Source organism: Chiloscyllium plagiosum, unplaced genomic scaffold (genome assembly GCF_037043375.1).
Source record: "Chiloscyllium plagiosum isolate Xiang-an unplaced genomic scaffold, Cpla_swu_hap1 HiC_scaffold_11, whole genome shotgun sequence".
Taxonomy (NCBI): Eukaryota; Metazoa; Chordata; class Chondrichthyes; order Orectolobiformes; family Hemiscylliidae; genus Chiloscyllium; species Chiloscyllium plagiosum.
In genome coordinates, this window is record NW_028270149.1 from 38,602,637 (window position 1) to 38,618,645 (window position 16,009).

At 42.1% G+C, this 16,009-nt stretch overlaps 1 protein-coding gene across 3 annotated transcripts in view; it reads left to right on the plus strand.

Annotated features, from left to right (window-relative positions):
• The window catches only part of LOC122557296 (uncharacterized protein C8orf48-like), a 90,324-nt gene that overhangs the window by 56,158 nt on the left and 18,157 nt on the right, over positions 1-16,009 (plus strand). For all 3 annotated transcript variants that reach the window (XM_043704842.2, XM_043704845.2, XM_043704844.2), the window contains exon 4: positions 4,790-5,016. In XM_043704842.2, the coding sequence (XP_043560777.1) occupies positions 4,790-5,016 (227 nt within the window). The remainder of the gene's footprint in view (positions 1-4,789; positions 5,017-16,009) is intronic.

The following is a 16,009-nucleotide window of genomic DNA, read 5'->3' on the forward strand; positions in this document are numbered from 1 at the left end:
CACGATGAATGACTAGACAGTTGCTGAAGTTTTTGGCAATGTAAGATTTGCAACCCAGAATGACGTCGATGGAGAGAGGCCACAAGCAGAGTTCAAATGAAAAAATCCATACGAGTAGAAAAGCTTTTGTTTAGTTTTGGCAGTTTCCTGAGTGTGAGAGTTGGAAGAAAGTTTAGTAGTCTCAAAATAGGCAAAGTCAGAGAAAAAGCAGTGAGTTAATTTGTTTGCATGTCTCCAGAAGAGATGCAGAGAATCATTCCCAGTAAATATAGAAATATGCTGAAAGGAAATGTTTGTGACAATGTCAGTTGAGGGAGAAATTAAAGGATGAGGATAGGAATTCATCACTGGGATTGAATGTCTGTAAAGGATACTGCTGGTAAGGAGGTTTGAACCTTTCTTATTATTTATGATAAGGTCTTTTCAAATTGTCTTATAGCTTTGTTTCTTTTCTTTTGTGGAATAAACTTATGTTGTTTTATTTAAAAAACATTAACAGCCTAATAAATATGTTCAGTAAATGATGCTGCAATACCAAAATCTTAAAACAAAATTTACAATCCGTCCAGCCACATTTCATTCTGAGATCTGACTTCTCTGGTATTAAGGTCAGCTAGGAACACATCAGTAAAAGGTCAAGTTTTAACAATTTCATTAATTTTTTAAATGCATTAGCAAATATTGAATGTAGGTATGTTACTGGACTTTTATAAGGTACATCACAAGAGACTGTTCTGCAAGATAGAATCTGGTGGAACTCAGTAATCTGATCTAATAGACTGAGAACTGGCTGAATGTATGTTGGTAGAATGTTGTCAAGAAATTTGGATCAACTTGGAGGTCATTTTAAGCAGTGACTTTCAGGGATCATTGTAAAATTCTTTGTTTTAATTCACACACAGTACTTGGGCAGCATTGTCTGAGGCAGCATTTATTCTCCATCCTTAGTTGTCCTACATGGTGAGCTGCTTTGCTATTTATAACTTTCATTTTATGATATAAACTGTGGGAAATATCACAATATTTACATTCATTGAGCTCCACAGCACAGAACAAAGGCATTGAGTCTGTGCTGGTCAAAATCAGCCATCTAACTATTCAAGTCACATTTTCCGGTATTTGGCCCATAGCCTTTTATGTCTTGTGAGACAAGTGCACGTCTAAATACTTCTTAAATGTTATGAGGGTTTCTGCCTTTACTAGGTGGTGAGTTGCAGATTGCCAACACTCTGTGAGTGAATTTTGTTTTCTCTCACATCCCTTCTGAACCTCCTGCTCTCTGGTCACCACCATCTCTCACTGAAGAGAAAAGTTCTTTCCTGTCTAATTTTATGCATCTCAGTTATGTCTTCTTTCAGTCTCCTCTGTTCCATGGAAACCAGCCCGAGTCTGTCCAATCATCGTTCATAACTAAATCGTTACAGCCCAGGCAACATTCTGGTAAACTTCCTCTGCACCCTTTCCAGAACCAGTTGGTTCTGCTATAGCTTGTGCTCTTTCAGTGCGAATTGGCTTTAACACAATTGAAGAATTTAGAGTGCTATTTGTAGGACACAAACTTTCCTTACTTGGATATAAAGCAATTCTGGCCCCATTAGTTTAAATGGCGCAGCTATTGGACGATTTTCGTATAACGCATGATCACACAAGAACAGAACCGACCGTACAATCATATGCATTTTATAACATAGTTTCTAGAACTGAACACACAACTCTAGCTGTGGCCTAACTAACATTTTATACAGTTCCAGCATAACCTCCTTACTCTTAAATTCTATGCCTTGGTTCAGAAAGGCAAGAAATCCAAGTACCTTCTTGACCACTTTTTCTATCTGTCCCACCACCGAAAGGGACTGGTGGACATGAATACCAAGCTCCCCCAATCCTCGCTGTTTCCCTGCATCCTACTGTTCATCATGTATTCCCTTACCTTGATGGTCTGCGTCTACTCACATTTGATTCAATTTCATTTGCCATTGATCAGCCTATCTGACCATCCCATCTATATCATTCTGTAATCTAAGGCTATCCTCCCCACTATTTACCACTCCATCAACTTTTTTAACATCTACAAACTATCACCCCTCCAATGTTCAAGTCTAGGTCATCTATATAAACAGCAAAGCTACCTACACTGATCTCTGCAGAATCCCACTGGATACAGGCTTCCAGTCATAAAAACACCCCATGACCATCACCCTCTGTATCCTGCCACGCACCCAATTGTGGATCCAGTTAGCTAAATTTCCTTGGGTTCCATGTTCTCTGTATTATCAATCTCTCATGCAAGATCTTGTCAAAAGGCTTGCTGAAGTCCCTTATCTATAGACCTGGCCACCCATCTCTTTGAAATATTCAATCAAGTTGATCAGACATTACCTCCCATTAATAAAACCATGCTGACTGTTCTTAATTAACCTCTGCCTCTCCAAGTGCAGATTAATTCTGTCCCTCAGAATTGTTTCTGGTAGTTTCCCCACCATTGAGATTTGGCTGTAATTTCTGGTTTATCCCTTAATTCCTTCTTCAATAATCATACCACATTGGCAATTCTTCAGACCTCTGGCACCTCTTCTGTTGTGGTAGAGTGGAACTGAAAATGATTGCCTGTGCCCCTGCTGTTTCCTCCCTTGCCTTACTTAACGGACTGGGATACATTATTTACTTTTAAGCCTGCTTTGCCACTTAGAACCTCCTCCCTGTCTATGCTAATTTCTTCAAGTAGATCACAGTTCTTCAGATTTCTGTACCCAAAATTCACTAGTGAACACCAGCACAAAGTATTAATTTCTAACCCTACCTGTGTCTGGGATCCACTGCAATGGACTCTGGTTCAGCAAATCTTTGCCATGGGCTATGTCACTTAGGGGTGTCTCAAGGGTTGCGCAATGTGGGATAAACATTCGACAGTAGGAGCACATATCCAAAAAGGATAATAATTGTTTCTTTGTGTGAGGCTTTAGAATTTGCTGGATTGCTTGAACTCTGTTTGACCAGTGGCCTTCCCTTGTTCAGATGTTAAGTGACCTAAAAACTTCACATGTTATTGCACAAATTGTAGCTTTGCGAGACTGGCTTTGTGCCCTTCCCTCACTAGACGGCAGAGCAATGCAAAGGTGTCCTTCTCACATTGTTTCTTTGTTGGTGCCGCTATCAAGCAGTCGTCTACACACTGCAGAAGCGCTGACCCTGGGGTTAGAACACGAGTCTCCAGACTCCTGCGTAGAGCCTCATTATATGTGGTGGGGGACTCACAGTAACCTTGACAAAGTCGCGTGAAGGTATATGATTTCCCTTTGAATGAAACATCGAACCAGAATTGACTATCTGGGTGCACCAGTACACTAAAGAAGGCGTTTGCTAAATCCACAACAGAGAACCATTTACTGTCCAGTGGAATTTGAGCTAATATGGTATAGGGGTTGGGAACATTTGGGGCATGTGGGACAATAGCAATATTGACTGCCCATAGGTCTTGAACAAACCTCCATTCCTCCGGTTCACTGGGAATGTTTGCCTTTTTGACCGGAAAAATGGGGGTTCTCACTGGTGAGTTTTCACAGGGGATTATCACTCCACCCTTTAGGAGGGATTCAAAGACTGGAGTAATTCCTTCTATGGCCTCAGGTTTTAACGGGTATTGTGCTCTGCAAGGACGATACTCAGACTTCGGGGTTATCCTTATGGGTTCACAGTCCCATATGAGCCCCACATCATGTTTGCCATTGCCCACAACTCAGTAGGGACTATTTTTAATCTTGGGTCCAAGACTTCTATCTTAGGGAAATGCCAGGCTATCCTCCTAGGCTTTTCAGGGCTAGAGGTGGTTATCTGGACTGTCCTATCTGCCTGAGTTCGCCAATTTAGTTTCTTCTTATATGTCCGCGTATCTGCAATGAACCAGACACCACATCGTCCCTGAAGACCCAATCTTTCGTTCTTTGTGCCTTTAGCACCCATGGTCCCAAATCCTGCCACCTGTCACCAGACGCTTTCGCCAGTGACACGTGCGGAGCAGAGCCTTCCACATCAAAAAGATAGGGTCTGCTTGCTGTTACAGATACCTTAGATACCTTCTCATATGGTTCGTCAGGGCCGTCACAGTGTATGTGTGCTGTGCAGTGCAGGATATCTCCAGCAAGAAAATCGGTGTTAATAGGATTAACATGGTTGCTTGCTTCCAGGGTGAGTTAATCACTCACTGAACTTATCGCTGTCTGGCTTAATCGCCACTCATAGACATACATCAGGGGTCGTGGGTCATATTTTACAGCCTGCACTAGTAAATCTTCCCTTTGAATTACCTGTAGGCCAGTTGGACACAGGGAGAATATGCAAACTCCACACAGTCGCCAGAGGCTGGAATCAAACCTGGAACCATGGAACTGTGAGGCAGCAGTGCTAACCACTGAGCCACTGAGCTGCCTCTTGTCACTGAGCTGCCTCATGTTCAACACAAAGTTTGTACTCTTATGCCTGGGGGCAGGTAAACTGTAAAATAAGCATCCGATTTACAGAAACGAGGTGAAAAAGAGATCGGGTATTATTATGCATCACTCCTTAAATGTTCATGACCAATACTCTAAGACTATAGCTGAAGCTAATTAACCCCAATTTTAAAGAAGGGTGTTGAATCATACATTATACTGTAATAGAGAACGTTTGAGTGATGGAGCTATTACATTCATGAAAATGTGAATTTTGTTTCCAATAGGTTTTTCTTCTGTAATCACTTTTTAGTTTTAATTTTCTTTCTAATAGAGTTGATTTTAAACTTCATTTTTATTAGAGGTTGCTCAGTTTTTCTCAGTCGAATCAGCACCTTTGCAAATGTATTGTCATATGAAGATTGAGCAGATTCAACGGAAATTTCAGCAATCTGAGTCCTGTAAACACGTAAAGCCACATTCAAACAAACAACTCCGAAGAAAGACTGTTCCTCAGCAGAACTGCATTGTACCCCAGCAACTGATAAACCAAGTGCGACATAAATGCATCTCAGAGACAGTTAAACAGGTACTGTGGATTACGTTACATTTTCATTGAAATTACTGTTTGATCTTGAATTGGTTGCAACAAAATCAAAGCATCCTTTTGAAATTACAGCTAATTAAAATACATGAGTGACAGTTAAACAAATTTATAATTGCTATTTTGTTTCCTCCTCTTCTGAAGATTATTTCTGACCCACAGTTCCAAATAAATCAGGAACTCTCAATCCATCATGTTTTAGCTAATCTCATCTCAGGCATCAGTTGGTGAGCTGTAGTTAGTTTCAGGAAAGGTTGTGGGGAAATCACCAGTATTATGAATCCACTAAACCAGCTGACTCAATCCTGGCCTCACCTCGCACCCAATTCTAACCTGGGGCACGAATCAGGTGTGTGATCAACGAAGCATGTGAGGATCCATCGGGTCACTCAGACGGTGAACTCATATAATTTGAATTCCTAGCTCAGATTATTGAGATGCCTTTCAAAACTGCTGGTATCAAAAGTACCACTGTCATCAAATGGGAGTTAAAATTTGGTGGGGCAGGCATTGGAAATGTCACTGGCTCCATTAGGTGTGTTCTTCAGCGATGTAAACTGGTGGAGAGGAGGAACTTGTGATGGTCCATGTGCAGGCGAAGGAGGTCCAATGCACTCTTAATGAGTCAGGAGAGGCATGGTTAATTGGGACTCCATCAGCCAGAAGCCTTGCTGCTGCCAATTTCTGCTGCTGGACCAGTTACTGCATGACACTGAGTCAAGTCCAGAGTCAAAGGTTTGTGTGTTCCAATGATATCACTGGAATTAGCCATTAAGTAGCCCCTCAGTCCTCAGGAGGCAACCTTCTTTGGCCTGAGGTTAGGTAAATTAAGATGTGGGGATAGGAATGAAGTGCAAATAGCCAGGCTCTCTTAACATTCCAGTTTACATTATTCCATCTAGGAGGCAGAAGTTAAATTTAATCCTCTGATTTTATCAGTGTTCATTCTCTAGCAACAGTCACTAGAAAGAGATCACAACAAAGGATCTTGGCAGAATTTCTTAACTGCTGATTTTGCAGTCAACTATGTACCTAAATGTGACCCAGTCCAGATAGCAGACTGAAAATCAAAAACGGGATTTCTGGAAGTTTGTGATGTTTTATTAAAATTCAGGATAAGAGTTGTAAGCAATAGCTAAATAAGTTTTCTTTTGCAGCTAAACTTGTCCTTATGGCAATCGATATTATAGCGATAGACACTTTCCAACTTGATTCTAATTGCTTTTGATACATGTGTTTCACTGTGCATTTCATGTAATCAGCTTTATTCAAACCTTCTTGTTATTTTGTCTGGTGGTGGCAAAGTATTACATCTCCATGATAAGGAGACCACAGTGGATAAAAAAATAGCCGTCTCAGAATTATAAGCAATTAAATCTGCATTGGTGCATTGCAGTGAATAGGACATTTGAATTGGAAACTGGGTTATGCAGCTGTGGTACCTTATATGTAGAATGATATGCTGTACAGTATAATTAAAAATGACGGCTAATCATACCTAGATTCCATCTTTGGCACGATGGCAGAACCATCCTCATGTGGATTTGAAACAATTAAATTTGTAATACAGCTTGGAAGAGCTGCTAAAGTGCTACACTATTTTTAGATACTGTTGTCATCAACAATGTGCAGAATCTTGAGCAGCAAGTCTGATCCAGGAATGTGAGAACAAATGCAGTGAAGCTTTCTTCAATGCTTCTTTGATTAAAGCTTGATATATAATGGGCAAGAGAAAAATTATTGTTCAAAAGCACATCTGAAAGGCCAGTGATATCACTTGTGTTACTGAATTTTTAACTCAAGTCATTTTCGTGCATTCGATGTTGAAAATCACTCCCATAAACAAGTTCTCATTCCCATTAAGCCAGAGCAAGCCCTTACCTGTTCAATATCCAGGTCATTCTAGCAAGAATGGGTACTGAAATGAGGCTTTTATCGTATATTGGGATTAGGAAGTAGAAACCCACCCACATATTCCATGACTTCAGTAAGCAGAAAACTAAACATTGTATCAGGATGTGATTTGTGCTGTAATTTACCATGGTATTTATTAACAGAAAACGTTAATTGTATAAATTAAAGTTAAGGAGATAATTACTTGCCCACATTTAAAGAGACACATATAATTACTGGTGGTAGATTGTAGAGCTAGGAGCTTTATATTTATGCCTCACCTCTTGCCGATATCTAAAACTGAGTAGAGATTGACTTCCAGTCTCCTCCTTCACCATCTAGCTGTAAGAAGTTTTAACAATGAGTAGATAAGTAAATAGTAGATGAACAGCTATAAACAGGCTTTGTTATTCAAATGTGGAATATGGAAAACAATAAAAAAGCAAAGTATGCTTCACTAAAACTTAGTATAAGGTTGTATCCGAAGCATGATGTCCAACTATAACCTATCATAGTTTAATTGTTAATTGTTGAACTTTCTGCTTTGTTGATTCCTTGATATTTTCAGAACAACGACTGAAATGGAGAAAGCTGGTGCAAAATACAAGGGTCTCTTTTCTGATTCGTTAAATCGGTATGGGGTGGCTCATGCTTTGAAAAGAAAGGCCTGAGATCCTTGGTACCCATTCTAATTGGTCCATGGGCAGGCACAGACAGCTCTTGCCTGAAGCTTTAGAATATTCAAATAATGCAGGAGTTACATCAAAATGTCCCGTCGCTCCCATGTCATCTTTTGGTCATTGTAGTAGTTTAGTTGCTTCTCATTCTGTTCCTGAGCCATTATCCCAGTTGCCCCTCAAAGATCAATCCTTAGCTCTCCCTCCATTTTGCATCTACATGCTGCTACTTGGCAACATCATCCAAAGACCTGGAGTTAATTTTCACGTATATACTGACAATATCAAGGTCTAACTCTCCACCCTCTCTCACAACATCTCCACTGATGGTACATTATCACACTGAAGATGAGTAGAAATTTCATCCAATTAAATATTGGGAACATGAAACAGTTGGGTTGAATTTTTTTTGTTAAGTCCAGTTTCATTGAGGTTTTGACAGGTTTTTCGCCATGAAGCCTTGTGAGTTCTCTCACCTCTATCTTATCAAACTTGTGTCATTAATTACCTACCAATGGCACATCACATGTCTAATTACAGCCCCAACTTACCAGGTGCCATTTCTGAAACAATTGGCCACCCAGCAGGTATCCACTGATACCCCAGCATGCACTGCACCTTTAAAGTGATGGATGTGCACTAAGGCAAGTACTGTCAGTCCAGAGCTGCCCTGCATATTTCCTGATATGGATATGGCATTCAGTTTTGCAGGCAGAATCTCAGAGGTCCTGTTGGATGGTATGATGCTGATATGGGAGATTCTCCTTCCCATAGCTAGCAGTGGAGGCCACATTACCAGGTCCCTCTGGGTACATTCCACCATCCTCTCTCTAATGCCTCTCATTCATTTTTTCTTTGCTACTGTAACCACTTTGGATCAAGCTCCGTGCTTTACCACGTTCACTACTGCTGCAAGACAAGTTAATGCAACATAGGGAGGCTATGAGTACCCAGATAGTGCTCACTCACCCTGAGCCTATGATAACTAGTGAAGTGCACGGAGATGTAGCCTGGTCCAGTCCACAAGCTGGGTGTGTGACAGTACCCTTGCTGCAGTATTGCAATGATAATTGTTCATGCAACCCACAATGTAGTGTTGAAATCTTTTAAATGGATCAGAAATGTGCTATGAAGGTTCTCAGAGGCTGGCAAAGGTCAAAAACAATGCCTGTGGATGTGGGATGTGGTTGGCTGGTTCCTGTGGAGAATGCCCTGAAATATTGGTGTCCAACATGGAGATCCTTCAGATCAAACAGTGAGCTGAATCGGCCAGATACCCACTCTAGTTTCATTTTCGGGTTTTCATGTGTTTTTCATGGCGTGTTTGGTAAGATGGAAGACTAAATATTAATGAAGCAAATTATGACATAAACAAGGCATTTAGGAAGTGCTAATCCCTGTCAATTGGCAACACACCACTGAGAGAATCTCACCATGCTGCTTATGAAAAGATGGAGTGATGATTTCAGTATCGAGTTTGGACTTTGCTGCAATGTTTTCTGATTCTGTCATGCATCACACCGGTCAGACCTCTATAAGATTCTGCTCTATGATGTTGCTCCTTGCTCAAAACTCTGTTACTTAACAACTTACTCCATCCTTCTCCATGACAACAGTCTAAATTAAGCCAGTCTGTTTACAACCTTGTTGTTATGTTTGATCCTGAGTTTTGCGCCTTCTCTGAGATTGTCTTTTCCCACCACCATATAACATTCATCTTCTCCCATGTCTCAGCTGATCTGCTGCTGAAACCCACATTTGTGTCTTTGTTATTTCTGGACTTGACAATGTTAACACACTCCTGGCTGATATACTGCATTCTAATCTCCATAAATATGAGATTATCCAAAACTCTGTAGCTTTTGTTGTAACTCACAACAAATCCCACTTCCTTTTTACCCTTGTAGGTGTTGACCATCATTGGTTTCTCACCAAACAATGTCTACATTTAAAAATTCTCATCTTGTTTTCAAATCCCTTAATGTCCTTAATCTCCCTATTTCTGTAGTCTCTGGCTATTTCCCCCAACACCTATGCTTCTCTGATTCGGTCCCTCATATAGCTTCAGTCATTGTTGCTCCAATGCTTGATGCCTTACCTACAAATACCTAATGCCAATGATCTGGAATTCTCTACCTACATCTCTCTGTCTCACTTTCTTCCTTTAAGATACTTCTTAAAACCTTACTCTCTTGACCATACTTTTGCTAATCTGAACAGCATCTTTTTACATAGTTTGGTCTCATTGTTGTGTTGTGTTAATTGGAGTGTTTCTCGGCACGTATCTTGCCAAACTCACCACATTAATTTCCAATTCCAACCCAAGGCATGTATCTTATGAAATTTCTGCCTCATCTTACCATGTATCCTTCCCAGAAGAACTCGCCACTTGGTGAATATTTCCCCCAAAGACCAGCATCCCTTGTATCTGAGCCATTTTGAAAGGCTGCTGTGGACCTGAGCCTCCAGAAGCTGCTCTGCTTGGGTTTACAGACTGCTACATCTCCGTGCATCTCACTAGTTATCAGAGGCTAAGAGTGAGTGAGCACTATCTGAGTACTCATAGCCTCCCTACCTTGCATTACCTTGTCTTGCAGCAGTAGTGTGACTGATAAAGCATGAAGCTTGGTCAAAATTGGGTACAGTAGCAGAGAAAGAGTGAATGAGAGGCATCAGAGAGAGGATGGTGGGATGTACCCAGAGGGATTAGAGAAGACCAATGACCTTCTTCCCACAGTGCTGTGCATTCCTTCAGATGGCTGTGTTTACTTTATCCTTGGTGGCATCTGCGGATCAGGCTGACATGATCTAGTGAGGAGAGAGGGCTAAGAAGGGGAAGTTGATACCACATTTCTCCAAAAGGGTCCTGAAGGTGCTGGTGGATGGGGTGGTCCAGAGAAGAGGAGTCCTCCCTCCCAGAGGACTGGCAGAGGAGCCCAAGCCACCAGACAGTGCCAGCCTGGTGAGAGATTGCTACCTTGGAGAGTCCTGTCTCCCATCTGTGGAGAACTGGGCTGCAGTGCTGAAAGTAGAACAGTGACCTTCCCTGCTTTGCCAGGATGAGTGCCTTGCTGTGCTCTCCATTACCTCACACTCACTGTATCCCTGCCACCACACCCGCTTCCCTCCGAGGTTCATGCTCTGATGCCCCTCCTTGTTGCATGCGACACCTCCCTCACTCTCCTAATGCCCCATCCTCTCACATCATTAATCCTGCATGCCCTCTGTGCTGCCACCTGACTCTGTTGGAATGCCTATTCCTCATGTGCACCACTCCTAACAGTTGTGCCACCCACACAATGACTAGTTTAGCTCACCTTTGGGCTATGTTAAAGAAACCACTCCATATTGTAGCAGAACATGCCCAAGCCTTCCTCGTCACAATGTTGAATTAAACAAATAAGCTCCAAATTGCCAGTATTATCTAATATATCAAATACGAAGTTGCAATAGCTAACATGGCACAATTCTTAACGACTTTCACATAATACAATTTGTAATATCATCAAGCTAAGCCATTAGTATATCTCTGTTACTCGTTGATAAAATCAGCATTATCCTAGACACAATAGAAATTGAGATATAAATTGCAGCTAAAACTGCTGGACTTTCCAGATGACTTGACAAAATAGCAGTGTGGGTGGAATGGAGCCTTTAAGTGATCATTAAAAGTCCTCAGGAGAAAGTGAGGTCTGCAGATGCTGGAGATCAGAGCTGAAAATGTGTTGCTGGGAAGCGCAGCAGGTCAGGCAGCATCCAGGGAACAGGAGAATCGACGTTTCGGGCATAAGCCCTTCTTCAGGGCTTATGTCCTCAGTAGACCCAAGGACAGATGGGCCACCCACTGCCTTGACTGACCCCTGTACAACTTAAGAGAAGTTGGGGCAGTGAGGTACGTGGTAAGCAAGCCGCACGCTGGAGTTTACCAACCACATCCTAATCTTGAAAATAATTGGCTGGAGATTCTAAAATTCAGCCCAAATGTTCCCTACCTGGAAGGAGAAATGTGAAAGGAGAATGTTTTGTCCATGTTGATAGTTTGGGAAACATTGACATTTCAGACCTGCTTGCCTTTAAGCATTAATCATAGGAAGTTAGCATGCAGGTAGGGGAAGCAATTAAGAAAGCAAAGAGAACAATAAATGCAAAATGTTTAGCGTTTGAAAGTAAAGATGTTTTATAGCAATTGTCTCGGGCCTTTGTGAGACCAAACTCCAAATACATATGTGTCCGTAGCTAACGAGACATACTGTAACTTTGGAAGGTTTGCAATGTCGATTTGCTCGGCATATTTATTGCAATGCAGGAATTGTCCCACGACAAGAGTGTAAGTAACCTGGACCTGTATTACCTGGAGTTTAGAATAATAAGAGGTGACCTCATTGAAACATTTACAATTCTTAACGTCGTTGACAGGAAATGTGCTGCAAGGATGATTTCCCTTATATTTAGAGATTACAGTCAGTTTTGCTATAATGCGGTAGTTCCATTCTTGTGCAATCCCATGTTATAAGAAAATCACGGAACAGCGACACCATTTAAAATAATGAGGCCACTTTAAAATTTCGTGCTTTAGAAACAGTGTCCCCAACTTGTCAATCATATTAAAGTGAATTAACATTGACGAAACACGCATTACAGCAGAATGAGCTGTACAGTGTCAGAATAAAGGCTATTTAAGACAGAAGTGAAGAGAAACTTCTTCATTCCTACATTTGTGCCTCTTTGAAATGCATGGCCGTCCCAGAAGGCTGTCAGTATTCAATCACTAAATATATTTTCCAGTCAGAGATTGTTAGATTTTTGGGCATCTTGGAGAATTAAGTGAAACGGGGAGATTGCAGGATAATGCAATTGAGGGAAAGGCCAGTTGTGGTTGAATGGAATGACAGCAGGCTCAAAGGACCAAATAGCCCAGTCCTGCTCCTATTTCCTACATTCATTTCCTACAGAAAGTTAACATTGGTGGTAACTGACTGAGATGTTTTCAGAATATAAGCGTAAAGGTAGATTACAGTAGATGCTGTGTGAAAGATGAAACAAGTGTGATGCATTGAGGAGAACAGCGGCAGATATAAAGCATACTGGGATAGAAACTTCAAAAATGAGTTTGGTAGATCATTTTTAATTGATGGTATTAAGGGGTATAAAGTCATGGCAAATAAATAAAATTACATTACACATCAGCCACAATCTAATGGAAGGACAGGTTTGAGAAACTGAATGGTCTATCCCTGTTCCTACCAGCAGTAGAATAATGTAGTTCAATGAAGTGTACTTCTATGATTGGAAGATAGTGATTTGGCCATACCCCGTAGTATCTTGGAATGTGTAAATGGAAGGTTCTAGAATAGGGTGGAGGGCTGGATCTGGGTGAGATGCTCTTCAGTGGGTCAGTGCAGACTTGGTGGGCTGAATGGCCTCTGTCTGTACTGCGGAGATTCAGTGAGGCAGGGCTTATGAGTGCTGAAACTAAAGAGGGTGCAGGACTCAGGATGGAGTGGAATCCTACCTTAACTATGCAACTCAAGTCATTAAACTCCTTCCCACATTGTGGAGTGTGGGCACAAAGATTCTAGCAATGGTCGACCAGGCTAGTTCTTAAGTCCTTACCACTGGTGCTGTGAACTTTCAAGTTCCACTTCTGCTTTCTTTGGGGAGTGCACCTCCCACTGACTAATAAGTTCCTTGAGCAGGGCCTTCAAAACATGTCAGAAATTCTCAGATGCTCCTAACAGTTCCTCTGTATACCACCTTAAATTTTTAAACCACTCTTAATCATTGTAACTGAAGCGCACCTCCCCTTTGGGATTCCAGGCTGCCTCTCTGGGGCATCAAACAGGCTCAAATTTCTTTCCATTAGGAAGGATATTAATGAGCATCACAAGTACCTGCTGATAGCATGCCAATTGTAATCAAATCAAACACAAATATCAATATGTCTGTCACCCATGTGATCAGATATAGAGAAAAATCATTCAGGATCAGCTGTTGAGTCACCAGATAGCAATCACAGTTTTTTAATTTATTAATTCATTTGTAGGATGTGGGCATTGCTGGCTGGCCAGCATTTATTGCCCATCCCTAGTTGCTCTTGAGAAGGTGGTGGTGAGCTGCCTTCTTGAACCACTGTATTCCACCTGCTGTGGGTAGACCGACAATGCCATTAAGGAGGGAATTCCAGGATTTTGGCCCAGCAACAGTGAAGGAACGGTGATATATTTCCAAGTCAGGGCAGTGAGTGGCTTGGAGTGGAACTTGAAAGTAGTGATGTTCCCATGTGTCTGCTGCCCTTGTCCTTCCAGATGGAAGTGGTTGTGGGCCTGTAAGGCGCTATCTGAGGATCTTTGGTGAATTCTTGCAGTGCATCTTGTAGATATTACACATTGCTGCTGCAGACAGTTAGTGGTGGAGGGAGTGGATGCTTGTGGGTGTAGTGCCAATCAAGCGGGCTGCTTTGTCCTGGATGATGTCAAGCTTCTTGAGTGTTGTTGGGAATGCACCCATCCAGACAAGTGGGGAGTATTCCATCACACTCCTGACTTGTGTCTTGTAGATGTGGACAGGCTTTAGGGAGTCAGGAGGTGAGTTGCTCACTAAAGTATTCCTAGCCGTTGACCTGCTGTTGTAGCCACAGCATTAATGTGATGACCCCAGTTGAGTTTCTGATCAAAGATAGCACCCAGGCTGTTGAAAGTGGGGGATTCAGTGATGGTGACACCATTGAATGTCAAGGGCGGTGATTAGATTGTCAACGTTATGGTCATTAGTGATGGTCATAGCCTGCCATTTGTGTAGCACAAATGTTACCTGCTACTTGTCAGCCCAACCCTGGATATTATCCAGATCTTGTTGCATCTGGTCACAGACTGCTTCAGTATCTGAGGAGTTGCAAATGGTGCTGAATATTGTGCAATCATCGGCGAACATCAAAGAACTCTAACAAATTTGTGAGGCATGAACTCTCACTCACAAAGCCTTGCTGACCACTACTAATCAAACCCTGCCTTTTCAAATGCAGTATATCTTGTCCCTTAGAATCTTCTCAAGTAACCTACCCACCCCAGATGTTAAGCTCACTGGTCTACAATTCCCAGACTTTTCTTTGTAGCACTTCTTGAATAAAAGCACAACATTTGCTACCCTCCAGTCTTCCACGACCTCACCCATGGCTAACGTTGATTCAAAAATATCAGCCAGGGATACCTCAATTTCTTCTGTAGCCTTTTGCAGTGTTCTTGGATCTATCCGGTCAGGACAAGGAGATTTCGTACATTCTAATACATCCAAAACCTCCTGTACTGTGATGTGGACTGTCACCAAGATCTCACCACTAACTTCCCCAAGTCTTCATGTCTTTCTCCATGGTAATACTTGTGCAATTTTTTCTGCATTGTCAGATAGATGCCAGTGCTGTAACTGTACTGGAACAGCTTGGCTAGGGAAGCAGCAAATTCTGGAGTACAAGTCTTCAGTACTGTTGCCGGATTGTTGTCAGGGTCTGTAGCCAGTGCCTCCAAGCGTTTCTTGATATCACATGGAGTGAATCGAACTGGCTGAAGACTGGTATCTATAATGCTGGGAAGCACTGGAGGAGGATCAACAGCTTGGCACTTCTGGCTGAAGATTATTGCGAAAGCTTCAACTTTATCTTTTGCACTGATGTTCTGGGCTCTTCCATCATTGAGAATGGAAATATTTGTTTTAACTCTTCCTCCAGTGGGTTGTTTAATTATCCACCACCACTAATGACTGGATGTGGCAGGACTGTAGAGCTTAGATCTGAACTGTTGGTTGTGGGATTGCTTAGCTCTGTCTATCACTTGCTGCTTATGTTGTTTATCATGCAAGTGGTCCTGTTTGGTGGCTCCATTAGGTCAACACTTCAGCTTCAGGTATGCCTGGTGCTGCTCCTGGCATGCCCTCTTGCACTCTCCATTGAACTAGGGTTGATTTTCTGGCTTAAAGGTAATGGCTGAGTGGGGGATATGCCCAATTATGAAGTTACAGATTGTGCTGGAGTATAATTCTGCTGTTGCTGATGGCTCACAACACCCCTAGATGCCCAGTCTTGAGTTGCTAGATCTGTTTGAAGTCTGTCCCATTTAACACGGTGACAGTGCCACACACACTGAGGTTATTCTCCGCGTGAAGGAGGGACTTTGTCTCCACAAGGAATGTGCGCTGGTCACTCTTACCGGTACTGTTACGGATAGGTGCATGTGCAGCTGGCAGTTTGGTAAGGATGAGGTCAAGTATATTTTCCCTCTTGTTGGTTCCCTCACCATTTGCTGCAAACCCAATCTAGCAGCTATGTCCTTCAGGACCCGACCAACCCGATCAGTAGAACTCCTGCCAAGCCACTCTTGGTGGTAGACATTGAAATCCCCTACTGTCCTTGCTACCAT